The sequence below is a fragment of the Ceratotherium simum genome, chromosome 19 (assembly GCF_057802395.1).
Source record: "Ceratotherium simum simum isolate JZ-2026a chromosome 19, ASM5780239v1, whole genome shotgun sequence".
NCBI lineage: Eukaryota > Metazoa > Chordata > Mammalia > Perissodactyla > Rhinocerotidae > Ceratotherium > Ceratotherium simum.
Window position 1 is genome coordinate 55,513,348 of NC_141918.1, and position 27,888 is coordinate 55,541,235.

Sequence of the window (27,888 nt, forward strand, 5' to 3'; positions counted from 1 at the left end):
AATAAGACAGAAGGTGACGACGAAAAAAGTTAGGAAGAAACAAGGAGCGAGCTAATTACGTGAGATACTGGGTATGTGAGCACTTTGTAAGCCACAAACAGGGAGTTAACATTAAGTTGGTGGAAACTTAAGGCATTCTTTTGTGGTTGTTATTACTATTTCATTAAATAATGTCTGTTTTCTTGTCAAGAGCAGCCAGGACACCTAAAACCACAGCTCTCTGTCCCTGCGCTTCAGTCTCCTCCTCTACCTCCTCCTCTGCCATCAGAATGCGTATCATAAAGAAATAGCAAATTTGCCAGCAGGTAACACATGCATTCATTGGTTCATTTATTTCATGACACTTGTTGAGTGACTACTGTAGACAGGCCACTGACAGTATAGGTCTGTTCTCAAGCTGCACACAGTGCCGACACAGAAATGTAATGGTATTATAGCCCATGAAATAAATATCAGTGGAGCTATAACTAAACAGAGATACAACTAACAAAAGACACACAGTCAGGATCAATAGAGATATGACTAAAGAAAGACAGAAACAGAGAAGAAAACTTCATGAGATGAAACCACCACACATGTGTATGCGACAACAGCCAGGATCTTCTCTCTGGGTGTGGGGAAGGGGTCTAGGTCAGAGTCTGATTGACGAGTGTCCCCAGGTGGGGAGGAGGCTGGAGGAGGCATTCTCAGTGTGTGCTGAGACATAAGAGCACGTCTGGCATGTTCGGTGAGCACAGAGGGCAGTGTAAACCCAGGGGTGTGACAGGAGCTGAGGCTGAATGACGAAGGGCATGCCTTGTTTGCCCAGCCAGGGAGGCGGACTTGATCCTTCAGGCTCTGAGGAGTCATCAACCTATACTGATTTAGGGATTCCAGTGGAGGGGAAGGGTCAGACACGCATTTTAGAAAGATGGCTACGGGAGTGGTACAAACTGCGGAGGGTTTGCTGAAGGTGAGGACATTCTCAGGAAGCCACGTGGGGCACCCTGGCAGGCTCCTCCTTCAAGGGTCCCTCTGAGGAAAACAAGTCAGTGGCCTGGGCTCCAAGCTGCTTGAGCCTTTCTCGATACCATGGTTAACCTTTCAAAGCCTTTACAGCTAATGGGCAATCATTACATATGATACATCATGAAACTGGCATTGTTTTCCAAAATAGTCCTACACGTAGAGGGAATTTTGTTTTCATCTCTCCAGTTACCACGCACATAATGATGAGATGTGGGTTCATTCCAAGAACAATTTGAAATTAGAAAAACACATAAGAAACACCCTAAGTACAAAGAAGGCAAAATCAAGAATGAGAATTCCAAAACTGAGATTAGACCTCAAGGAACCCGAGGGCCTGTGTTCAGAGCAGAGGCCTGGGAGGCTGAGACGGGAGCCTGTGAAGCTGCTGAGCACGTCTGCAGGAGTCAAACTCGAGGCCCCGGCAGGAGTCACATGGTAGCACCGGCCGTCCTGGGCGGACGGGTTGGTCACTGTGATCAAGAGGCTGGGCTGACGGTGCGCGGCCATCACCCACAACAAGCCATCAGAACCTACAGTCAACACACTTCATTTAGGAGCATCACTTGTTCCTCTCGATTCCACATTTTATTCTATAAGCCAATAAAACCAGCTAATTGTCAGTTCAACAAATAGAACAATTTGGAAATAAGTGATGGGAGCTGTTTACTAAAAATAACTGTATAAACACATAACAGTTTCTATTACCATGCCGGTGTCTTCAGTTTGAAAAGCTTTTCAGATGCCTGAATGACTCTCAGGTGGTCATTGGCCAGGACACTGGCCCCCAGAAAAAATCCGACTTCCCAGTAGCTCTGGAGTTTTTCCAAGTTTCCCTTTTTACCAAGAAGGCTACTTAGCTTCACCCCTAGGAGACCAACAGGAAGCACAATGTTACACACACACACAGAAGGAGGCAGAGCTGAGTTCTTATTAAAAAGCAAAATTTAGCTTTCATTCTTCCTTTCAGATTAAAACAACTTTGTTAAGTGTCTGATGATAAAAAGGGTCTAAGTTTATTGTAAAAAAATAAGTCAGACTAAAAAGGTACACAGAAGAAAGTGAAAATTACCCTTTAATTTGAAAACTCAAAGACAACTGCCATTGCCACTTTGATGTACATCATTCCAGAATCTTTGTCAGCCTGTACGTGCATACATTAAAAGGCGGTAACACTAAACACCTTGTTGTGTTACCTCCTTCTTTCTCTTGCTATATCATGGATTCTTTAGTTACTTGAAAAGGAAGTATCTGAAATTCTATCAGCCAGTTGAAGCACAAATGTATACAGTATATGTATTTTGCAAGAGTAAAATGCTAGAATAATTAATCATTTTATACGCCGAAAATTATTATACATTTATAAAATTAAAGAAATGTGGAAACTGACAGATAACACTGTCTTGATTCTGTTGCTTTGTAACAAGACTCGAAACTAGGTAATGTAAACACTCCAGTGTTGTTCTCTTTTTTTTTTTTTTAAAGATTTTATTTATTTATTTTTTCCCCCCAAAGCCCCAGTAGATAGTTGTATGTCATAGCTGCACATCCTTCTAGTGCTGCATGTGGGACGCGGCCTCAGCATAGCCGGAGAAGCGGTACGTCGGTGCGCTCCCGGGATCGGAACCCGGGCCGCCAGCAGCGGAGCGTGTGCACTTAACCGCTAAGCCACGGGGACGGCCCAATGTGTTGTTCTTTTTCAACATTGTTTTGGTTCTTCTAGGTTCTTTGCATTTCAGTATAAATTTTTATCTCTACTCTGCCTGACATTATTTTTGCATTTGCAAGTATTTGTTTGCTTAAAAAGAATACATCCCTGCAGAATTGCTAGTGCCACTAACATCCATAACAGTAAAGAGTCAGGAAAATTATGTGTGACTTGATTAAAGCGTCAGGAAAATTATGTGTGACTTGGGAGTAAGGTAAAAAGGTGGGACACGTCATTTCAACATCCTATGGGGGAGAAGGCCACTCAAGGACTGCCTAGGGAGAGTGTAGCTAGTTCATCTCACTACTTATTATTTATTACAGATCTCAGACTTAGAGAAGTCTACTTGTTAACTTGTAAGTTTTTGTTCAGTAGAGATGCAAATAATTTCTGTCTAGTGAAACATAATCCCTGAGTTTTATGGCCTGCTGGACATAAACTAGTTTTTGGTTTTTTTTAAATCAAACTCAGAAATCTTTTTTTTTTTTTTTTTTTGAAGAAGATCAGCCCTGAGCTAACATCCATGCCAATCCTCCTCTTTTTGCTGAGGAAGACCGGCCCTGAGCTAACATCTATTGCCAATCCTCCTCCTTTTTTTCCCTTTCTCTCCCCAAAGCCGCAGTAGATAGTTGTATGTCATAGCTGCACATCCTTCTAGTTGCTGTATGGGGGACGCGGCCTCAGCATGGCTGGACAAGCAGTGCGTCAGCGCACGCCCGAGATCTGAACCCAGGCCGCCAGTAGCGGAGCACGTGCACTTAACCGCTAAGCCGCGGGGCCGGCCCCCAAACTCAGAAATCTTATCCTAACATTTCTTTGTTAAGTTATCTATGAATACCCCAGCTTCTTAAATGCACTTTGAATTGCACATACCCTTTACCATTTTCCATATTAATTGAGTTAAATAAAATCTTTTACATGTGTCCATCTATATTTCCTGAGAGTTACAATTTTACCTTTTCTGAAAATTCTACTTTAATAAAACAAAATAACCCTTAAAAAACTTTATGCTACTTTTTATTATATAATTCCACTTAAGCCATGAGTACTTCAGGAAAAAGTCCACTTGGGAATTCTTCACATTTTGTGATAAGTTAAAAAAGAATAGCTTTGCCACCTTAAAGTTTCATGAGATGAAAAAATTACATACGTGTATGCAACAACATCCAGGATCTCCTAACTGGATGTAATAGAAAAATGTAACAAGTACAGAGCGAAGAAGAAAGTGCATGGGGAAAATGAGATACTAGAAACGTGTCTCTACACCCTCAGTTGGAAATGAGCATCTCCTCATTGTGTCATGCTTGGTGTCATCCTTGCCGAACAACGAACCCGGGGGAACCCGGGCCTGATCTAGCAGCAAATCATGTCAAACGTTTAAATAGGGACTATGACAATGTTTAGTAGTAAAATTACAATCAAAGTTTTAAAATCTCAGATTTGTTCTTGCACACCAGAAGTTACTTCTATGAGGGTGGTATTTAGCTTTGGGCCTTGGCATAAATCTGTCACATGACTGTGACACCGAGCCATTTCAGCATTTGGACGAAATGGATTTTTTTTTTTTATGGCAAATAGTATTTTAGCATATGGATGTGTCATAATTTATTTACCCAAATGCTGATGACGGCCACATTTTATTACTGTAAATGTTCTTGCACACACAGCTTTGTGTACTTGTTCAGTTACTTCTTTATAATGAAGTCGTAAACCTAGACTTGTTGGGGGCAGAAGATGTGCTCATTTCAAGTGTTCATAAATTTTGGCAAATTGCCCTTAGGAAACACTGCCCCAATTTACGCTCTCACTAGTGGCACCTGACCACAATCTCCTGCCCACACCCTTCCCAATTATGGGCACCACCATGTCCTTTCATCTTTAGCCATCTGAAGGAGGAAAAAAAGAACCACTGCTTTTTTTAACCACTGAGATTGACTGCCTTCTTGTATATTTGTATTTCTTTTGTGAATTTATGTTCTTTCCACATGATGTATGAACCCTGTTTCTACATGAAGATATTAATCCTGTAAGCATGGAATTAAGAACATGGCTGTAATTTTTTATATCTAGGATCTCTTTCCCTGCCCCCGAGGAACACAGGAATAAACATCTTAGGGCATAAAATTTGTTCCATATTTAGGATTGTTTCCACCCGACAGAATCTCAGAGGCAGCGTTATCCTGGCTACAGCATCTTTAAGGCTTTCAATCTATAGGGCCAAACTGTTGACGCACTATTGCCGAGGTACAATTATACCTTTTTACCCAGTCCTCACCAGCTGGATATTTTTCTCTATTTAAAAAAATTGGGGGGGACCAGCCCCGTGGCGTAGTGGTTATGTTCAGCGCGCTCCACTTCTGCAGCCTGGCTTTGGATCCTGGGCGTGGACTTACACTACACATCAGCCATGCTGTGGCGGCATCCCACATACAAAATAGAGGAAGATGGGCACAGATGTTAGCTCAGGGCTAACCTTCCTCAAGCAAAAAGAGGAGGATTGGCAGCAGACGTTAGCTCAGGGTGAATCTTCCTCAGGAAGAAAAACAAATTTGGCTAAATTTACAAGCAATGAACGGTATGTCACTGCTGTTTTAAATACCAATTCTTTGATTCAATTGTCTGTTTAGGCAATTTAAACTTTGACCATGCTCTAATTAGAACTGGCTGACTTCTAAGACTTGAAGATTTTTTAACTGTCTAGTTTCTATCACAGCTTTACCTCTTGCAGCTGCTATCAGACTGAAGGCTGTTGAAGTGGAGAAAGGTAGGAAAGACAGCCCTTACTGCACACTCATTACACGCTCAGCACTGTGCCCAGCACACTGAAAATGTAACTCTTTCCATTCACACAACAACACAGTGAGTTAGAGATCATCTCCCTTGTGCTGTGAGGAGGAAAAAAAGCTCAGAGACGTTTAGCAACCTGTCTAAGGCCATACAGTCCATAAGTGGTGGAGATTAGATTCTTCTCATTTTAATTTTTCATTATGAAGAATTTCAAACATACACGAAAGCAGAAAAAATACAATGAATGATCATATTTGCAACTACTGCTAACATCTTGCTATGCTTCATCTCCCTGAATATTTTTGCTGAACTGTTTCAAATTAAATTACAGATACCATAATATTTCACCCTTAAATATTGCAGCATATATCTTAAAAATTCTCCTACATATCCTATTTGATTATTGCACCTAACAAAAATAATAATTCCCAGTGTTATCTAATACCTGGTCCTGATTCAAATTCCCTAATTGTTCCCCAAATATCTCCTATGGCTTTTTTTTTTTTATCAAACCAGAATCCAATCAAGGATCATTAATTGCATTTTGAGTCTCTTCTAACCTAACCAATCCCCCTCCACTTTTTTTTCCATGACACTGACTTTCTGAAGGGACCAGGAGGGCTGTCTTGTAGACATTCTGCATCTGTCTAACGGCACTTCATGATGTTGTCTGACTTATTTCCCTAGCCACTGTGATTCCTATTAGATCTCATGATGCGGGTTAAATGTTTTTGGCGAGAGTATGTCACAGGAGATGCTGCTTACTGCACGCCCACCATCAGGAGGCACAAACCGAGCCACCCCACAGTAGGGATGCGAGCTGGTCACTGACGGCCGGATCCCTGGAGGGAATCTGGACAATGGACTGTACAGGTACATTTGTTCCTCTGTGCCTAACAAGCAATCTGTGCGTGAGCTTTGGTGCCACGTAAATATGGGAAATGTAAATTTAAAAAAAATAAACATTTTCACTTAATAGTTTTAGTTCTAATTGATGATCCTTGCCAGAATCATTATTCAGCATCACTGTCATTATCAGCTCTATCATTCCTTCTACTTTATCAGCTAGCATTCTCCTGAAGAATAACACTTTTAGGATGCAGCATGCCTTAAGAGCTTTATCTCATCAACTGGATGAACTACAGTATCTCTTTAAAAGGAAGGGAAATTATTAATTTTTTCCCTGTAATTTCCAATTTTCTGAGAAGTTGGTCACCTCCATAGATGACAAATGAGTTGTTTTGAGGTTAGTGATGGATTTTGTCTTTGATTTCTTTTTCTTGATTATCTTTATAGACTCATGGATTTCCCCCCTCCCTTTTTTATTATTATTTTTTTTTTGTGAGGAAGATTGGCCCTGAGCTAACATGTGTGCCCATCTTCCTATTTTGTATGTGGGATGCTGCCACAGCATGGCTTGACGAGCAGTGTATAGGTCTGTGCCTGGGATCCGAACTCACGAACCCCGGGCCCCCAAAGCGGAGCATTCCAACTTAACCACTACGCCACCGGGCTGGCCCCCGATTCATGGATTTTTACATTCAGTAATACAAATTTTATTTTTTTGCTCCCTGAAAATGAGATTCAAATAGTGGTTTGTTTCAAATCACACTGTTCTTTTATTATATCACCATTACTGTTGGAGACCCAAACCTATAATTCTCTCTCCCATAAAGTGTCTCATAGTTGAAAAATTCCACAGAAGATGAAAGAATCATCTTTTATTTATTAGCTAAAGTTTGAGTGTTAATTTTAAAGCTTGTGAAGCTGAAAATAAGACAAAGATGTAAGATGTGGTTCTGTGCTTTTAAATTCTAAACAGTCTAACATCAAATGATTATTCAAAATCTGGGAAAGTAAAACACAGATCATAAAGCAATTAGTTATAACCTCAAACAAACACACAATTAGAATTAAGAGTCTCTGGGCAACAGATTATGACAGTTAAGAATGGTTTCTTAACATTGGAGATCTTAAACTTAAGAAATACGTTTAGAAAGCATCAGATTTAGCGATCATATTACGAAATCTTAATTTTTAATTCCTCTCTATAAACAAATTAAAATTTGAGAATGCATCTAAAGAAGGGATTTCATAAAGAAAAGTCTGATTACCATAAGGACTCAGTAACTCAAGACTAATTTGTATGCTTGCAGTGGACCAACGGAAGGAATGGGAGAAGATATAAATGACTGAAAAATTTGATTAGAGCATTTTTAAAAAGAATGCAAATATTTATCTTTAAAATATACTAAACATGTTACTAATTAGTCTTGTTTTTTGCTAGATACTATTAATTAATATCATTATTACATTAGTCTATTCATTTATTTAGTCAACCTGTTTTTCCTTGAAAATACCTTTAATCCTATTTTACCATATAAAAATTAACTTTGGGTCAATCTATGTTAATCAGCATAATTTATGATCGAGTAGAATCTCAACATGTATTACGAATGAGTTCTTCTTGGAAAAAATTAAAGTGTGTTTCCTTTACAAAGTTATATTAATCATAATTCCTCAAACCTCGGAGTGCTGATCATCCTTTTTTTCCCCAGCTTTATTAAGATATAGTTGACACAACACTGGGTAAGTTTAAGGTGTACAATGTGTTGATTTGATAACCTTGTATACTGCAAAATGATTACCCCCACAGCATTAGCAACAGCTCTATCACGTCATACAATTACTATTTCTTTTTTGTGCTGAAAACATTTAAGATCCACTCCCTCAGCAGAGCGCTGACCATCTTAATCTACGTGTAACTTAAAAATGAGAATTTAGAATAGGTTTTCAAACCACTATGTTACTGCTCCACCTACACATGCAAATCAGCGTCAATTTCTGTAACCATCTGGAGGCTTCCACAAAACTTCACCTCGAGTTCAAGAACACAGCATGCAAATTATTTTTGGATCACTGATACATAAGGATACATTTTGTCTAGTTGGAGTTTTAAAATAAACTTTAAATGCAAAATTTTATTTTATTTAAATTATTCATAATTTCTAAAAAGCATAAGCTGCAATGTATTTTCTCTGAGTTCATTTACCAACTGAAAAAACGATTCCAAATAGAGCCTTGTCAGTGAACACCACTGCAATCCAGCAGTGAAACAGCACATCCTTCTTACAGTCTTGGCCTTTTAAAAAGTACTTACCACTCAAACTTTATTTGCCTTCAAAGATTTCCCAGAACATTACATACGGCTACTTTATAAGCCCTTTGGCCCAAATAATGTTAAAAAGTCCAGGACTCATTTTTCTTTAAGGAAAATTAAACAAAACATTCTCCAGTTAAAAATCTGAAAGAACAAGTTTCTTCTACAATTCACAGCTTCACTAAGATCAATTTTTTTCTCGATGAAAAATATGGCAAAATATTTCTATATCTGTAGCAATAACTCCTACAAGAATTGGAAAGGGTCTCTGAAAGAGGGTGGTTAGACACTCAAGAGAGCAAAATCTGATTACCATAGACAGTCGTCTAGTATCTAGAATCTAAAAAAAGTGTTACCAACGCCAGAACCAAGAAAATCACACAAAATTTGTTCACTATGATGTCCTAATTTCTTTAAATTCCAAAGAAGGGTCAGCAGATGAGACAGTGCCCACAGATAAAAGAGACAGAACCACATTCTATCAGTGCCTACAATTCAGAGATGGTCTCTGAGGAGACCGGTCACTGCCAAGTCTGGCCTCTGCTTGACCTGTTGTTCTAGGGGCTTCGGGAGGCTCCACCTCCAACACTGAAATTACAGGGGCAGGTGTGCATGACAAACAGAAACAGAAAATATCAGAGAGTTTATTTACGTATGTTTTTTTAAAGCACCAGGAAAGCAAAACCAATCTAAAATAGAAAACATTCCTGATGCTGCACAAAACACTACCTTATTTGAGAGTTGGGGGCTGAATGCTGACCCATACTTTCAATATTAAGCTGGAATAATAAATATTAACTAGGAGGTTTTTAGAAACAGGTAAAATAAACCAAAAACTGAAATTACGTCCCAATGTCAGGATTTTGCACCACAGTATGAAACACTAAACAAGGAAATGTAATAAATTTTTCTTCAGGAAGTTAGATGAGATAGGAAGCAAAGGGGCTATCCATCAATGATTCTTTTTCTTGGCACAAAGTTGGGTCCAATTTCCTAATTTCCACGTAAAATATCAACCCGTAATTACCAACTTTCCGGAGCTCAAAGGAAGATTCAAACTGGTGCCCAGCGGCCAGGAGGAGGACGGCATAGTTAATTCCTGACTGGAGTGTTGGCTCAGATTCAAACGCCTTTTTGAACCTATAAAAAAAAACAAACGTAAAGTTTACTTTCCCAATCATGAAACCCTGGGTGTGCAATAGCTTCTGTTTGCATAACTCCAATGCCTGAGCAAGTAAAAATATTCCACTGGCCTTCACCCCAGAACCTAGTGTGCTATTAGGGTTGAATGCTTAAGTAATTGCATCTCCACACCCTCAGCAACATGGCAATCCCCCACTTAACACCCTCGCCATAGCAGCCCCAGTCTTTTAAAAAATATCCTCTAACAGTCTACCAGAAACGTGAGAGTGTGTGTGTGCACGCACACGTGCATGTGTAAGCAGTGAAAATTTAATAATAAGAACCCTGCACATATTTTAAAAAGTGGTTTGTAAAAAGCCTTAAAAATACACAGAGCAATCAGGAGGATCCTCTCAGTAACACGCAACAATAAGTTTCGTAAGAGTGATGCAGAAATGAAATAAAGAATGTCAACTGCAGTAAGAAATCAAGAAACACAGAGATTGTGCCAGTGCACCCTAACTGCGGCTCAGAGAGAATAAGAACCCCTTTCTGAACACACACGAAACTGAATATCAACGTTGGGAAACGCTTCGACACGTGAGAAGACCTCAGCGCTCCTCGTCCAAGGCATTTCAAGGTGAAGCTTCCTAGGGCCCCTTCAGGGGTCTCCTCTCGCACGTCACTGAACAGGCAGCCATAGTCAGTACTATTTCATTCGGGAGCAAGGGGAAGACGACAAGGAAAATAAACGTAATTAACAGAAACTGCCGGAGACAAACACGAAAAAGTAAATCTTTATTTTAAAAAGATCAGATTGAGGAAAACATAAGGACTAAACACCTAAAGAATGAACATTTGATGATACAGAAAAAGGTTATGTAGGTAAGGAAAAACTAGAATTCCAAGAAAAAGGCGCTCTTATTTAAAATCATTAACTGTGAAAATGAAAGAAATAGCAAAAGTGGTGGCAGGCACAATGGTGCACATGATAGCACATTCCTGGCTTATGTACATATTTGAAATTTTCCGTAATTTAAAAGTTGAACCTCAAAAGAAAAGAAGTACATTTTTCTGAACATTGAGGATCATGTGCCCTTTTTAAGAGTCTTACTTTTTAAATAGAGCAAGTATCTCTGAATGGAAACAAAAATCAAATAAGTATTAATCTTAACTAATTGGCTCGAATAGTTATGTATATGGAACAAGAAAAGAAAATTTCCAACCGCATCACTGTTGGTGATTAAAAAGCATTTTTATCTCTCCAGAAGTACAGCTGTTTCTGAATTCTAAAATGGAAAAAGTATGTACCCAGACTGCTGATATTCAAAGCTAGTCACATACAGGAGAGACATGATTTATAAGTCTTAGGCTCATATAAGTCTCAAAGGCCTTTGTGCTTGTTCAGAGGCAAGAAGGTCCCAACAAAAAAGAGTGCAAGAGAAGAAGGAAGTCACACACTTTCCTTCCTACCAATTCGTATCAAGATATGCAATATTTTTCCACAAATAAATTCTTTCACTTCCCCTAAAACCAAAGAACACGGAATATTACTCTTAAATACATCAAAAGGAAGATGCAAAAAGCAAGACACGCCCAAATCAATCAAAAAACATTGACTCAGTAATTCCTATGTGCCAAAATCAACCAAAATGAAAAGCTGGGCTTCCATCTGTTTTTCTGTTACCATAAACAATATATATTTTTATATTTTTAACCAAAATATAAACGCCAATAAAATTAATAATTTATATTTTTCTATGACTCACAGTACTCTATGACAATAATTTGGGTATTGAGGAGAAAGTCTTAACATTTTCTTGATTTCCTACAGATTAAAATAACATGTAGGTATACTACAAAAGAAATAAAATCCTGTCATATATTATTAATCTGTCACTCACAGGAAGTGAGAATTCTCACACTGCAAATTAGTATAGCATTTCTTGGCAGAAATTTGCCCAAATCGATCAAAATAGCAAAATTAAAAAACAAAAAAAACTATGCATGCTCTTTGATACAATATTTACACATCTATGAATTTATACTAACAAAAGCCATTAAATATGTAATCAGAAATTTAGTTATAAGGATATTTGTTACAAGATGAAAAGAAGTACTTTAAATTTCCAGCAATAAAGTGTAACACGGAATAAAACGTATTCCAAATGTTGGGAAGGTATGTAGCCATTTAAATTGTAGAAGAATAGTCAATGTTGGGGGAAAACTTGTGTTTCCAAGTAAGATGTGATGGTCAACAACGTCTCCCTCAACAACCAGGGAGAAAAAGATGCACATCAAAAATGTATTTTTACAGACCTTGGAGATCTGTGGAAGCAACAACGACAACACAATCACTGAAAGAGAACTCCAGAGAGGGAGGGGCCCCTCCAGGATGAGCTGAGTGGCTTTCGTCTTCTGTGGGGCACTTGCTGAATCTGACCACAAGATCAAGTTCAGGCTTGGCACAGGCAGAGAAGCTCTACCTACTGGAAACTCTACCAGGGAAAAGAGAGCTAGCGGATTTCCTGATAGCTGCATGGCTGGCATGACAGAGCGAGACCTGGAGGAGCCCCAGACACACAGCCAGCTTTCCACAGGGGACATGTGTTGAACGCTGGATTGTACAGGGCTGTACGGCAGAGTGCAATCTCTTGAAGTCGGGCAGTACTTAGGAGGGAAGTGTGCCGGGGGAGGAGCCTGCAACAGACAGATGACCACCCCCTTCTTAAGGAATTTACCAAATTTTGGATCTGTATGGCGTGGGGGAATAAAGAGTTAAACTCAGAACTCCAAAAGGCAGATATGAGATCTCCCACAGCATTCAAGTGTTAAGGAGAGAGACTTGCTTGGCTCTCAGTCAAAAGCCAAGGGGAAGGGGGGCGTCACAGCCAAGAAGCAAGGACAAAACAGAGATAGACTGGGTCAACTAAAACTGACACCCAGACCCAACTCAACTCAACTGCATTTTTCAAGACAATCGGCTCCTTACCCTATCTGGCTAACAGAGGAAATGTGAGAGAAAATAAAATCATCTTCAGTCTCCATGATTTTTGAGTACAAAATGTATGGGATACAATAAAGAATTATGAGACATGCAAAGAGCCTGGAAAATGTGACCAATAAACAACAGAGCAAAAACACACAAGAGGGGCTGACCCACAGATAACTCAATGTTGGAGTTTGTAGACAAGACTTAAAAAAAATCATTACAAATATGGTAAAGAAAACTGAGAAAAAGATGGACTTTAAAATGGATGCAGAGATGAAAAATTGCAACAGGGAGCTAGAATCTAAAAAAATAAAAATAAAAAACTGAACAATCCAGAACTAAATACTACATAATACCTGAAAATAAGAGTTCATTGTATGGATTTAATAGCAGACTGGACAGAGCAGAAGACGGATTTGATGAACTAAAAAACAGGTCAAAAGTAAGTATCTAAACTGAAGCAGAGAGAGAAAAAAGAGGGAAAGAACACAACAGAGCTTAAGAGACTTATGGGACACAGTTAAATGGTCCAACATACGTATAATTGTAGCCCCAGAAATTAAGAGAGAGAACACAGAACACAAGAAATATCTGAAGACATGTGGCCAAAAATATTCCAAAACGGACGAAAACATTAACCCAGAGATTCCAGAAGCTCAGCAAACCTCAAGCAGGACAAAATCATCACAATCTAAACGCTGAAACCACAGACAGAGGAAAATCTTAAAATCAGCCAGAGGAAAAGATACATTACCTTCCAAGGAGCAATACAACTGATAGTTGACTTTGCAATACAAACTATGGAAGCTAGAAGAAGATGCAATGCAATGACCCCTGTAGAGTGATCAAAGAAAAACGAAAAGGTATAAGAAAGATGTTTTCAGACAAAACTGGAAGAATTAGTTGCTAGCAGATCTGCCCTACAAAAAAAAATACTAGAAGTACTTCTACAGGCTAAAGGAAAGTGATTCCAGTTGGAAGCACTGAACTACAGGAAGAAAGAGCACCAGAAAGGGTAAATATTTGACTGCATAGAAAAGATATTCACTATCTAAAAACTATCGAATATTTAAACCGCTCTAAGTTTCCTTCCTTATTCAGGAAGTGGTAAAGCACAAATTTAAGGTAGACTATAAAAGTCAAGGATGTAGACTGTAATCTCTAGGGAACTACTAAAAGAATAATACAAAAAGTATTACTAAAGAGCCAATAGAGGATAAAGCATAATACTAAATTAATACAAAATAGGGGGAAATTGAGGGTGAAAGAACATGAAACAAAGGGAAAACAAACAGCAAGATGGTAGACATAACTACAATGATCCGTTACCACATTAAATGGAAATGACCTCAACGCTCTGCATAAAAGAGATCTATCACATTAGATTTAAGAACAACAGGCCAGCCCTGGTGGCCTAGTGGTTAAGTTTGGCACACTCTGCCTCGGCTGCCCAGGTTTGGTTCCGGGGTGCAGACCTACGCCACTTGTCAGTGGCCATGCTGTGGCGGTGGCTCAAATTCAAAAAGAGGAAAATTGGCAATAGATGTTAGCTCAGAGCAAATCTTCCTCAGCAAAGAAAAAAACCCACAAAAACGGAAGGAAGGAGGGAAGGGAACAAAGAGGGAAAGAAAAGAAAAAGAAAAAGACGAAACTATATGCATTTAACAGGGACATACTTGGGGCTGGCCTGGTGTCACAGTGGTTAAGTTTGCACGCTCTGCTTTGGTGACCCAGGGTTCCTAGGTTTGGATCCCGGGCATGGACCTATGCACTGCTCATCAAGCTACGCTGTGGTGGCATCCCACATACAAAACATAGAGAAAGATTGGCACAGATGTTAACTCAGCGACACTCTTCCTCAAGCAAAAAAAGAGGAAGATTGGCAACAGATGTTAGCTCAGGGCCAATCTTCCTCACCAAAAAAATAAAAAAATAAAAAATGAAAGGGACACACTTTAAATCTAAGGACATAAGTAGATTGAAAGAAAAATTATGCACAAAGATGTATCACTCAAACACTAACCAAAATAAATCTGTTATTATATATTAATATCAGACAAAACTAACTTTAAGGTAAAAATTATTACAAGACATAAAGAGGCTTCATAAACATGGCTTCAAAACATATAAAGCAAAAACTGACAAAAATAAAAAAAATAGATAAAGAAATCTACATTCATAGCTGGAGATTTTAAAACACTTCTCTCGGTGATGATCAAACAGGCAGAGAAAAACCATCAGTGAGGATACGGAAGTGCATCTGACTGACTTGGGTGGAACACCACACCCCACAGCTGTGGACCAGGTCCTGGGCCATAAAGCACTTCTCAACACATTTCAAAGAACCGAAATAACGCAGAGGGTGTTCTCGAACCACAACAGAACTAACTAGAGAACAATAAGGAAAGATATGTTGGGATATTGGGCGATCTGAATAACCTAGGGGTCAAAGAAGTCACACTGAAAACTAAAAGGTATCTGAGCTGAATAATATGAAAGCTCAATATATCAAAACTTCTGGGATGCAGAACAATTTATACCTTTAAATGAATATGTTGGAAAAAGAGCAAGGTTGAAAAATCTATGTTTTAACCTTCCATCTAGAAAAATAACAGCATATTATCCTCAAACAGAATAGAGGAAAGGCTCCAATAAAGGAAAGAGCAGAAATAATGAAATAGAAAGCAGATATGCAATTAAGAAAATCGGCAGTGCCAGAAGTTAGTTCTGTGAGAAGATTAGCAAAACTGATAAACTCCTAATCAGCAGACTGCTCATGAGAGAGAGAGAGAGAATACAAATTACGGTTAAGCTACACTATCAGGAACAAAAGGGGGACATCAGCATAGGTCCTATTAGCTTTAAAAAGAAAGTAAAAAGATACTCGGAACAACTTTATGCCAACAAATATGGTAACTTAGGGGAAATGGAAAAATTTCCTGAAAATCACATATTAGCATGACAAGGAAAAAAATGGAAACTCTGAATAGTTCTATTTCTATTACAGAGTTGATAACTAACTGAAATCTTGTCATCTGTCTTCCCCAACAGAACGTAAGCTCCATGATAGCAGGGACCACATCAGTCCTGTTGACCACTGAATCTCCAGGGCCTGAATCTCCAGGACGCCTGAGACGTTGATTATGAAATACCTGCTGAACAAAGAAAGAACGTATCTACTTCTTCCCAAGAACTGGGCTGAGACAAGTGATAAATACAGCAGTTCACATAAAATACAAAGAGTCTCTTCACTTCTTTCAGGACTCTAAATGCTGACCTTGGTAAAGCCGTATCACCAGAAAGCAACATCCTTGGGCCACGTTAATTGGTGACTGCGTATCACCTTCACCACATTACATTTTAATGTTACTGGCATTCACTACCTAACAAAAATATCGAGGATATTGTTTATACAGTTTTCACTGTTGCCTACATAGGGTCTTACATGAGAAATTCCTTTAATTTATTGTTAGGGACAGTTTAGCTTCCTCTGAAAAAGTGGTATATGATCTTTTTTCACACTACTACTAAAAAGTTTATTGGCTTGAAGCTCAGTTATACCAAGCGTGTTGATCCTTATTATTGGCATATTTGTATTCTCTCGTTCCTTGGTGCTAATTTTCCATATATATTTTATCATTTTACTGTATTTAAGATTCAAACTTGATAAAAATACGTACAGATGTTAAAGTAATGAAACTATCCATGCTAGCTGAAGATGACGACGTATCCATCATTTTAGGGTGAGTGAGCTCCAGCGGCCTGCAATGCCTGTTCATGCCATGTTTCTGCGTCAGTTGGTTTGGCTCTGCTCCACGTTGTTTTCCCTCTGGGCCTCAGCCTGAAGGAGCACCCTTCTCTGGGAAATGGCCACGGAAAAGCACACGTGGCTCACCCACAACCAGCTCTTCAACTTCTGCTGATAATGAGCATCGATCAAGAAACACCCAAACCTGGTGCCATGGGATGGGAATACATAATCTTCCTATGAACAGGGACAGCATATTTCTGACAATAATACATACAGCATAGATGACATTCTCTACCAAAGAAAGCTGTGATTAACTCCAAATAGTAACAGAGACAACAATAGTAGCAGCCTCTGATTGCTGAGCACCTACCAGGTGTAAGGCATGGTACCTGACACTTCAGGATTAATATTTCTGATTCCGACAACTCTTTAAAGTGAGAAGATTTTCTCACGTTTATTGACCAGGAAATTGAAGCATAGAAACATGAAGTCATGCAGTTTACAAGCGGTCGAGCGAGAACTTACCCAGTTCTGCTGGATTCCAAGGCCTGAGCCCTCTTCTCTGTATCCCTCTGCCTACCCTTTGGGATGTGTTAAAAATGCTTTTTTTTTTAAAGTCCTTTTTCAATATTTTCTGGTTTTTTTGTTTTTGTTTTTTTGTGAAAGGGAGTTGGGTGAAAAAGGAAAAGTAACAATAGGAATAGAAGCAGAGAGAACTCTTTTACATTCAGGATAAAGTTTGTATTTTCTATACAAGAGAAATAGGTATTGATAAATTCTTGGAAAGAAAGGTGTTTGTCACAAATATAGTTGATCTTATTAGACTAAAGGCTAATACTTGTAAAAGACTGATATGGCAACATTGCTGAATGTGCCCATAAAAATGCACCAAAGAAGAAGTTTTATGCCACTGAAAACTGCACAGTTTACCTATCAAGAGGATGAGTGAAAATGAACAGTATGTTAGTCCTTACATAAAGAAATCTATCAACAATGATAAATAGTGAAAACTATCCATAAAGATAGAGAAATAAAATGATTAGAGGTGAGTGAAGCTAAGTGAAAGAGGACTTCATGAAGGAAATAAATTTTAAGGACAGAACCAGACATTCACATCTTAAGAGAATTCTAGTGACTATATTTGAGTCACTGTATGAAGTTATTTCCACTATTTTTGATCTTTTTCTATTTTACTACAAAATATTTGTTGAAAGAGGGTAAATAACTTGTATTCTTCAGTTCATTATTACATTAAAAAGATGCAGACTGCTCGTTCAAGCCTTCAAAGCAATAGATTTTAGTTCAAGGGCTGCCTTATTATTAGATTGTATTTGTCACCTAATTACAAGCCAGTTCTAAAAGAGGCAAGTACTTGATTATGGAGAGAGTGATGAAGTCTTTTTAATAAAGACTTAGTTCACTTTTTGCATCTGCACTGAGACTTTCAACAAAGTCAAGAATAAAGGAAATATTCTGGAATTATTCCTAAAGAGCATCTACTTTCCATTAAAGAAGAAACTGAGCTCCCATCAAGTTCTTTCTATTGAGTTGTCACCCTTCCTTGTTTGTGACAGAAAAGCTGTGATTCTTTCTAGAGACATACAAGTAATTAAATTAGAATTTCATGGTTCTTGACATCTCTAGGAATATTTCTGAAATTATCACTCATAACGTAACTCAGAGGCAAAGCAGGACAGCATGAGAAGAAAACTGGTGCCAAATCACTCTGTTGATTTGATCTGGAGATGGAGAGAAATGCTCTCTTCAATTCAAACTACTTATTTGTATATAATCCTTATTATAATAGAAAAGTCAGGAAGAAAATAAAAGAACCCCAAATTCTAACCATCTTCTTACAGTCCCTTTACTATACCCAAATTTTTTCCAAAAAAAGAGAATCATGCTATATTTATAATCTGTTTTTTAATTTTGATTGTGATATCAGGATGCATGTCACTATTAAATATTTTTTTTAAACCACAATTTTCTTCTGTGTGTATGCCTAAAAGAACCGAAAGCAGGGAACTCAAACAGATATTCGTACACCCATGTTCACAGCAGCACTATTCACAACAGCCAAAAGGTGGAAACAACCCAAGTGTCCATCAATGGATGAATGGATAAACAAAATGTGGTGTATACTTACAATGGAATATGACTCAGCCTTAAAAAGGAAATTCTGACACATTACAACATGGATGAACCTTGAGAACATCATGCTAAGTGAAATAAGCCAGCCACATAAAAGACAAACACCATAGGATTCCACTTACATGAAATCTCTAAAATAGTCAAATTCAGAGAGACAGAAAGTAGAATGGTGGTTGCCAGGGGCTGGGAGGAGGGGAGAATGGGAAGTTGTTTAATGAGAATGGAGTCTGAGTTTTGCAAGATGAGAAGAGTTGTGGATGGATAGTGGTGGTGGTAACATAGTAATGTGAATGTGCTTAATGCCACTGAAGTGCACACTTAAAAATGGTTAAAATGGTAAGTTTTACGTCTTGCCTATTTTTACCACCAAATGCCAACCCCCCCCAACAATTCCGAATGAATGATATTCCATCGCACAGGGATGTTATCCTTCATTTAACATTTTCCCTACTGTTGGACATTTAAATTTCTTCCAATTTTTTGTTACCATAAAGTTCAGTGTAGTGAACGTTGTTGTAAACATATCCTTGTTTCCATGTCTCCTATTTCTTTAGGATAGGTTCCAAAGGACATAGCTGGATTTAAGCACATGAATTATCTCAAGGCTCTTGATGCATAATGCCAAATTGCTTTCCAGAATTCACATTCCCGAGAGCAGTGCAGAAGAGAGACTTTTACACTGCACACATGCCAAAATGAAGTATTCTCATCTCTTTTCATCTTTGCCAACTGATAACAAGAAAGCCCAGCTCAGGATTTTAACGTGCACTTCCCCGATTGCTCCTGAGAGTGAACAGTTTTCATGTGTTTATGACCAATCTACACTTGTCTTTCTACTAGCTGCCCATTCTCTCAAATTAAAACGCAAAACCCATATCCTGAGAAGGCTGGGAAGATGAGAGGAGACACACTTGGGAAAGCTCTGAAGAGGAGGCAGAGGTGGGGCCAGAGGTTTAAACTTAATCTTTAAGGATATGAAGAACAGTAAAGACTTAAGAGGAAGGGAGTCACAGCAAAACACGGGGAACATCTAAACATTTAATCAAAGGGAACAGCCATGTTATCAGTTATGCTTAATCTATTCACTAACACGGATCCATGAAGCAGAATCTCCAGTGGCAAAGGACTCCGAGTTGTTGAAAAACTCCCCAAGCACTTCTGACGTTCCACCAGGCCTGGAAATGACCGCTCTGTTCACAGAGTGAAATCGCCCCTGTTCGTCCATATTCTCCTGCCTTTGCAGCATAACGCCTGGCATACATCTAGTTCCCTCACTCATCTGCTGACCACCTGGGTTACATCAAGTAAGCCTTAGCTTCTCTCCTCAGCTGCTCAGTACTTGTCAGCCACAATTAGGAAGGCTCCACAGTGACATATTAAATACTGTCATTCTTGGACTTAGACTTGGTGGTGTCGTAACAGAGCTTCATCCAATCTCTCATCTGCTAAATGCGGTATTAAATCAAGGTCGAGGCATGAGATCGTGTGCCAGGCGCTTGTTCACAAAGCAACCGAGGGCACACTGTGTGTTTTCCCCAGGTCTCAGGTCATCCTGCAACTGCTGGTCGCTCAGGAGCCATCTATATCTGGACACCAATGAGGTGGGCATCACGCTGAGTTACTAAGAACTCTCAGGTGTTCTAAAACTAAAAATCATCCAAAATTTGGAAGATACAGTAAAGGACTAAACAAAAATGACATCAATGGAATGATGGTGAGATAAAACTCTGGGGGCGGTGGGGCAGGTAAGGAGGGTAGTGGAAACAGAGATAACACAGAGAGGATATCTGGAAGCCAAGGAAAAGAAAAAAAGGCTAGTAAATGGAAAACAGACATTGGTCTTTATTTGTATGTTGATTGCTTTGTTACATAACTCTTCCAAAGTAAAGCCAACCCCATTACTAATGTAAAAATCAAATCGCTATTAGGCACACATTACTGTTTGAATAGCATGTCACTGACGTAAAAGAAAATCAGTTGATAAGGCAAGGCTGTTTGTTCTTTCCCAAGTTACTATGGAAAAATGAACATACTAATGCTAAAAACAGACTTAATGCTTCTGATTTCCTGGCTATGGATCTTCTTTGGCATCACAACAGGAGAGACACGATTACACTCGTACAGGACAGGCACCTAATTTCCTTTCAAAGCTCTGAAAATGACTTCCTATCTCCCCTCAAGGGTGAGAATCTCATCATCTCTAAAACCAACTATGAGTTCAAGCAACCACTGCCTATCCCACGTGACCCCATGACAGCCATGCTGTATGAAATTCAAATAACGCCTGGATAAAAAGCATACAGACTCTGTAACTTTCTCCTTATTACCTAAAATGTTCAGCTAGATCCAGAAATAAGAGAAAGAAACTCTTAGGAATATTTTAGGAAAGGGGGAATTTAATCTAGTCAATGTCCATTTTGAACATGGATAAATATAACAATATATACAGAAATACAAAATATTTTCACATATTATATACTAAGGATATAACACCAGTGGTTACTAAATTCCAGGGCTTTAATATCTGCTGCTTCATTTAATCCTCACCACGGAGCATTCATTCCTCCTGAAGAGGACAGTCTATACCAGTTGTCATAATCCCATCCTCCTTACCAGTGATCTGCGTGGTACTGGGCTCAAGACGAAACACTAGAAACATAAAGAAATGTAAGAAAAGTCTGGGGTGGGTTTCTGTGAGCATGTTTTTCCAGTCCTAAGAAAAGATACAGAAAAAGACGGCCTCCTTTCCTCTCCAGGCCTTGGTGTAGCTAAGCTGCATTGATGCCTGAAATGGCCACAGCCACCTTGGGACCCTAAGAAGGCCAGCGTGAGGGCAGAGCCACCCACAACAATAAGGAGGGAACAGACCTGGGTCCACCTTTTGAAGCTGCCAATTCAACCTACGCCAGACCCAGACCCAACTTCTGGACTTCATGTTGTAGAAGATACATTTTCTTATTGTTTAAGTTTAATGGTATAAGGTATTCTGGTACTTATAGGATGCTAAGAGCATTCTAACTCATTTAGGTAGGTATTACTCTTATTTTTTCAGTAAAAAAACAGAATTTCCTAAAGGTTAAGTAATTTGGCTAAGATTACACTGTTTCCAAGTAGTAAGTCAACATTTATCTCATTTCGGTCTCCCAAAAGTCCACGCCCCTTCAACGGAACAGGACATTCCTAGAAATGTCTGTTCCTGGAAATTCCAGGCAAGAGAGCCTAGGATGCAGTGAAAACAACACTGGATCTGAAAAAATTAGATCTGAAAGTTTATTACTCACAGAACATCAAGAAATTCACTCAAGTTCTTTGAGTTTCCATGGCCTCAGCTGTGAAATGGGAAGAAAAACATCAGGGCCACCTTGACGAGATGCTTGTGAGCCTCCAACAGTAATGACACACACAAACACCTGCGTGAACGCAATGGTGTAAGGGACTATTATTCTCACCTACTGAACAAACACCGCAAGTAACAAAATGTCCTAAGTCAGTCCCGCTGCATGTGAATTCAGCATAACTACTTCGTGGTTATTTCTTTTTTAGATTAGGTTAAAAAAAATTGTGGAGATAGTCTTGGCAATGAACCTCCATGGCCCTCCAAGCCATGGTCCACAATATTTCCTTGGGTCATTCCAGTTAAGTCTCTCACTTGAGAAGCTCTGTGGTCTTTTCTTAGGCCTCAGTCTAGGCTCTTGGATCACAACATTTCATATTTTGAATGCTGGATGTCCTCCCAGCTTCACTCTCTCACCTGCTCTTTATCCACAAGCTCACCTGCACCTGCGACGGTGCCATCGCTGCTTTCTCTAACTTAACTTTATACTGAACAGCTATGATAAAAAGTACAACCTTTCAATAACTATAAGTTAAACTCAGTTTAATTACCTAAGATCACACCTTAACTTGGATTATTGAAATTTAAATACAGAAAAAACAGCATTATTTTAGCCATCCGCACGAGTTTCAATGATCAAAAATAACTAAGGAAGTGACGATGAAAAACAACAAATGTTAGAGAATTACTCTTTTTTTATACTTTAATCAGCAGCATGTGTTCATTCAAACCACTCACCCTCTGTCCCAGATAAGATTCAACAACCAACGTTTGTTCTCAAGACATATCACAACTCTGCAAACTTAAAAACTCTAAACCATAAACATTTTTCTTATTTTCCATTTTAGCATCTTGAACCCTCAAGAAAACGGCCCAGAAAACGCCCCGCATCAAGGGGTCTCCCTGGAAGTACAGGGTACCCTGGTGCAGCACGGTGTTCAGTGGAGGGTACACCTTCCTCCCCGTAGGACGAGCAGGAACACTGAACTCGTGAGAGATGTTACAAAGGGAACTGCAAGGAGGCATTCTATGAGCCGTTGTAACCACAACTGCTTGGCCTGTTCTGCTGAGTTGAAACTCTTATCATTAAACCTGCCATGTCAGTAGATCACTGTCCATTTGATTCAAATGATTCAGCCCATGGAAAGTGTGTCCATGGGAAGAAGCCTGTGGGACTGCCTACCTGCCACGCCTTATCCCAGCACTGGCATTTGACAGTGAAGACTCAGAGGATTACAGCTCAAAAATGGTCAGCTGAAACATCCCTTTGGGACGGTGACTCAGGAAATGTGTAACCAGGGGTAAGTGCGGCCAGATGTCCAGCAACCTCAGTGACGCCCTCTGTGTCTGCCCCTCGACAAGGAGCTCTTACTGCTCAGCTCTCACAGAAGGGAGGTTGGCAACATGCCTAGGCACCAACATGAATGGGTGTGTTGGCAGGAATGCGAGGGCTGGATCTAAACACTAAGCAATATCAAAGCAGCTTCACAGTGTGAGTGCATAAAAGATCATTCAGTTTAAAATGCAGGGGGACCTTCTTAGTGACCTTAGGACAAATGGATATAATGACAATAATGGCAGGTTATGGACAGGAAATCTACAGTAAATGGGGCATTCTTCTATTACTAAATAAATCATGAGTAACCCACACAAGATCAACTCGTGAGGACCCTCCCATGAAAACAGCCTCTCTGTTCTTCCTAGAAAATTCACGGACAGCTTCAAATGAAATCATAAAAATTCTGACATCCTCAATGTGACCTGAAGACCTTGAGCACAAAGCTCTTTTGAGACATTAATGTTCCTCAGCTAACCGGAAACCATAAAAAAGGACCCAGAATCTGGAAATACAGAAAGTTAAAACAAAAACACAACCAGAAAACGCTGTTCCTTAACTGAACTTTATGTGACCTTGAAAGCTCTCAGTAGTCTAAATTGTTTGCTTCTCAAATGGGGAAACACTTGTACATATTTTATTCCTATGCATGATGCACACTAACTTTACAGGAGATGTTTTCCATTTGAATTCATGGACCACGAAAACCAGGCTTTTAAAGATTATCTGTGCATTTCATTACCACTACCACATATCAAAGCTTGTAGACTGGCATCACACTCCCAAACGTCAGATTCTCATTCTCTTACAATTAAGAATTTTCTGGTAATAAAAAGGCCGAATCTTTATATTCCACTATCGTAACAGTGGAAAAAAACTTGGTTAAGAGGAAATGGTAAAACTCTCTGAATTGTAGTAAAAGTTTACAGTACAGCTTTAAAAGTCCAAACCCGAGCTTTGCGTGAGGATCCTGGAATCACTGTCCCCAAATTTTCCTCCCTGGTGATAACCCACTGACCCAATTTCAGTGCCCCACTAAACTGCTAAAATGATAAAAGATTTTGAAAAGTTAAAACTTCTGTTTCACAATTTAAAAAATTTTACGGCTATCATTGGAGAACTCCTGAACTAAGTCAATCGCCTTTAATTTTTTTTTTAAATCAGGGAATATTTAAGGAATGTTTCAGGAATACTAAGAAGTAGAAAAGAATAATATAAGCAACAGTCTCACATTCCCACCACTCAGCTTGAGAAATGAAATGTTTTAAATATTCTTGTGGCTGCACGTGAATCGCTCCATGATGCCTCTCCACTCGCTCTTCCCCACTGGTAACCACTGTACCAAACCAGGAATTTCTGACGCACGTTCACGCATCTGTACTTTCACTAGACGTGTATGATCACTTCTAAAGCCTCTATAAACGATATCGTACTCTATGTATCCTTCTGCCATTTGCGTATTTTGCTCAACTTTTTAAAAGATTTTTTTTAAGTTGAAACTTGTATGTAGAGAAACTTCAAGAATTTCTCTGGGATATACAAGCAGGAGTAGATCTGCTGGATCCAGGGCAGGCTAGATCCTTGAAAATGCCAAAATCTTTAAGTGGTCATAAAAACTTCTGCCACAAGCAGGAGAAGATTAGGACTTCATTTCTCTAACATCCTTGCCAACAATTGATGTTGTCAGACACATAAATTTTTGTTAATCTGAATAGTGTAAAATGGTATTATCACTGTTATAGCTTGCAGGTAAAGCATCTTTTTATATGTTTCTAAAATGTCTTTATTAGCCATTTGTCATTCTTCTTTTGTAAATGATCTGTTCATATCCTATGCCCATTTTTAATCTTTTTTCTTAAATATTTTTAGGAGCTATTTTACACACTGAATACAAACCCTATATTGGTCACAGGCATTGCTCCCTGTCTGTGGTTTATTTTTTTACTTTGTTGATGATATCTTTTATTTTTCCACATATATTTACCATCTCCAGGGCTCTACATTCTCTCCTACAGATTCAAGTTTCCACCTGGTATCACCTCCCTTCAACCTAAAGATCTTCCTTGAACGCTTCTTATAGTAAAGCTCCGCTGGCAACAAATTATCTCCCCCCCCCCTTTTTTTAATCTAGAAATGTCTTTATTTCATCCTCATTTCTGACAGACTATCACTGGATATAGAGTTCTTGGTTGACTGTTCTCTTCTCTAAGCTCTTTAAAGACAATGCTATTCCATTGTCTTTTGGCATCCTTCTAATGAGAAGTCAGCAGACACTTTCCCCTGTATATATGTATCTTTTCTCATAGGCTGCATTTATGACATTTTCTTTAATTTTTTCAGCAATTTTACTACAAGTGCTGAGGGATGGTCTTCTTTGTATTTATCCTGCTTGGCTTTTGCCCAGCTTCGTAAATCTGTGGGTGGTTGTTGTTTATTTGTTTGATCAGATTTGGATACTATTTGGCCACTAATTCTTCAGATATTTTCCCTGCTATATCATCTCTCTTCTCTCCTTCTCAGACTCCTACTAATAGTATGTTAGACCGCACAGTGCTATTCCACAGTCACTGAAACTATTCACTTCTTTCTCAATCTTTTTTTCCCCTCTGCTTCCATTTGAATGATTTCTAATAACCTGTTTTCCAGTCTATTGATCCTTTCTTGTATTGTGTCCTATAATTCCAAGTGATGACATTTTGACTTCAGATATTCTATTTTTCAGTTCTAAAATTTCCATCTGGTTTTTTTCCAATTTACATATATCTTCTATAATTCATATTTTCACCCATAATATCCATCTCTAACATATCTAAGTAGTCTCTGCAACGTATTTATCACTGTCATTTTAATGTTCTTTTCTGATAATTCCAAAATCTGTGTTGTCTGTGGGTCTATTTCTATTGACTGATTTTTTAAATTATGGATCACACTTTCCTATTTCTCTACAAATCTAGTATCTTCTGATGGTATACTAGACATTTTGGATGATCTCTTGTTGAGAGTTTGGATTCTGTTATCCTCCCCTTAAGAGTACTGAATTTTGTTAAAATTGGCAAATAAATTATTGGTGGTTCACCTTGATCATGTGGAGGCTTGGTTTCAGGTTTTATTAGGGTGGCTCTGTTTTGGTTTGGCTCTTAATTTTAGTCCTTAGTCCTGGGATGTAGTTTTTTATTCCTAAGGCTTCGCCCTTATGGAGTTTCAGTGGAAAGTTCAAACTGTTTATCAAGCCCCTGTAACTCGGTGAGGTTCACACTCTAAACTGTCCTTCCTGTATGCAGCAGCTGCTGAAATCCCTGCTCAGCTCTTCTGCCTTTCAGCTGCTGTTTTCCATCTGGGGTCCTCTGAGTTTTATCCCACACATGTACATGTCAGGGGTCAGCCATGAACTGAAGGGGATTGTATACACAGATTTTGGGCCTCTCTCTGTGGCTCCTTCATTTAGGCGGTATCCCACTCAACTTCCAGGCATCCTGGCAGCCTCAAACTGACTCCTCCAGCCAATAAGACTGGCATTTTCTTCTTGCATTCTCTCTGCCTTCTGCCCTGCAGAACAGGGCGTGCCCCCCCAGGGAAAAGCCATTTAAATGTGGATCTTACCCAATATGGTACCCTTCATCCAAAGATCAAAACCTTTCCAGTTTCTGACTACTTTTAGTCACTCTTTAGTGCTGTCAAACTTTTTTTAAAGTGTTTTTCCAATGTTTATAATTGTTACTGGCAGGAGGATCAGAGCAATAGAACCTACTCTGTCATTTCCAAAAGCCAGAACCTTGATGAGCAAAAGCAAATTTTAATGCAATCCAGTTTCCCAATTCTTTTCTTGTTACGGTTTATGATATTTTTAAGCCTCGTTTAAGAAATTCTTTCCTATCCCAAAGTCATAAATACAGTTTGTATATTCTAAAAGTATTTTTTCTAAAGTAATTTTTAAAAATATTTGGTCTTCAATTCACTTGGATTTTTCATGCATGGCTTAAAGTAGGGATCCAATTTTATTTTATTTTTACAAGCATATAAACAAATTTTCCCAGTACCATTCCTGAAGAGTCATCCTTTCCACTCTGGTTCACAAAGCGTACCGTGTCAGAAATCTAGTCTCATGCATACCTCAGTCTGTCCTGGGCTCTCTCTTCTGTGCCCATGTTTTATTTGGCTATGCCTACACTCATACTGCAATGTCTTAACTACTGCATCTTATAGCGAGTCTTGTTATCTGGTAGAGCAAGTCCCTCCACCCCTTGTTCTCCAAAATTATTTTGCCTCTTCTTGGCCCTTTATTTTTTCAAATAAATTTTAGAATCAATTTGTCATATTACACGGAAAGCCCTGCTGGGGAGAATTAACATCTTTAAGATATCAGTCCTTCTCATCTACAAACGTAGTATATTTTTCCATTCATTCAGGTCTTCTTTCATGTCTTTCTATAAACTTTTATAAATTTTCCACAAAATTATATTTTGTTATTATATTATATGTTATATTTAATATATCTTTTTAAAATTATCTTTTCATCCAATTTTTCCCAACTTTGCCATATTA

General features: G+C 38.8%; 1 protein-coding gene across 2 annotated transcripts in view; it reads right to left on the reverse strand.

The window, feature by feature from the left end:
* MAP3K5 (mitogen-activated protein kinase kinase kinase 5) overlaps positions 1-27,888 on the reverse strand; it is a 191,914-nt gene that overhangs the window by 81,155 nt on the left and 82,871 nt on the right. For both annotated transcript variants that reach the window (XM_087444167.1, XM_087444166.1), the window contains 2 exons: positions 9,688-9,800; positions 1,714-1,873 (listed from right to left, as the gene is read on the reverse strand). In XM_087444167.1, coding sequence (XP_087300293.1) covers positions 1,714-1,873; positions 9,688-9,800 — 273 coding nt within the window. The remainder of the gene's footprint in view (positions 1-1,713; positions 1,874-9,687; positions 9,801-27,888) is intronic.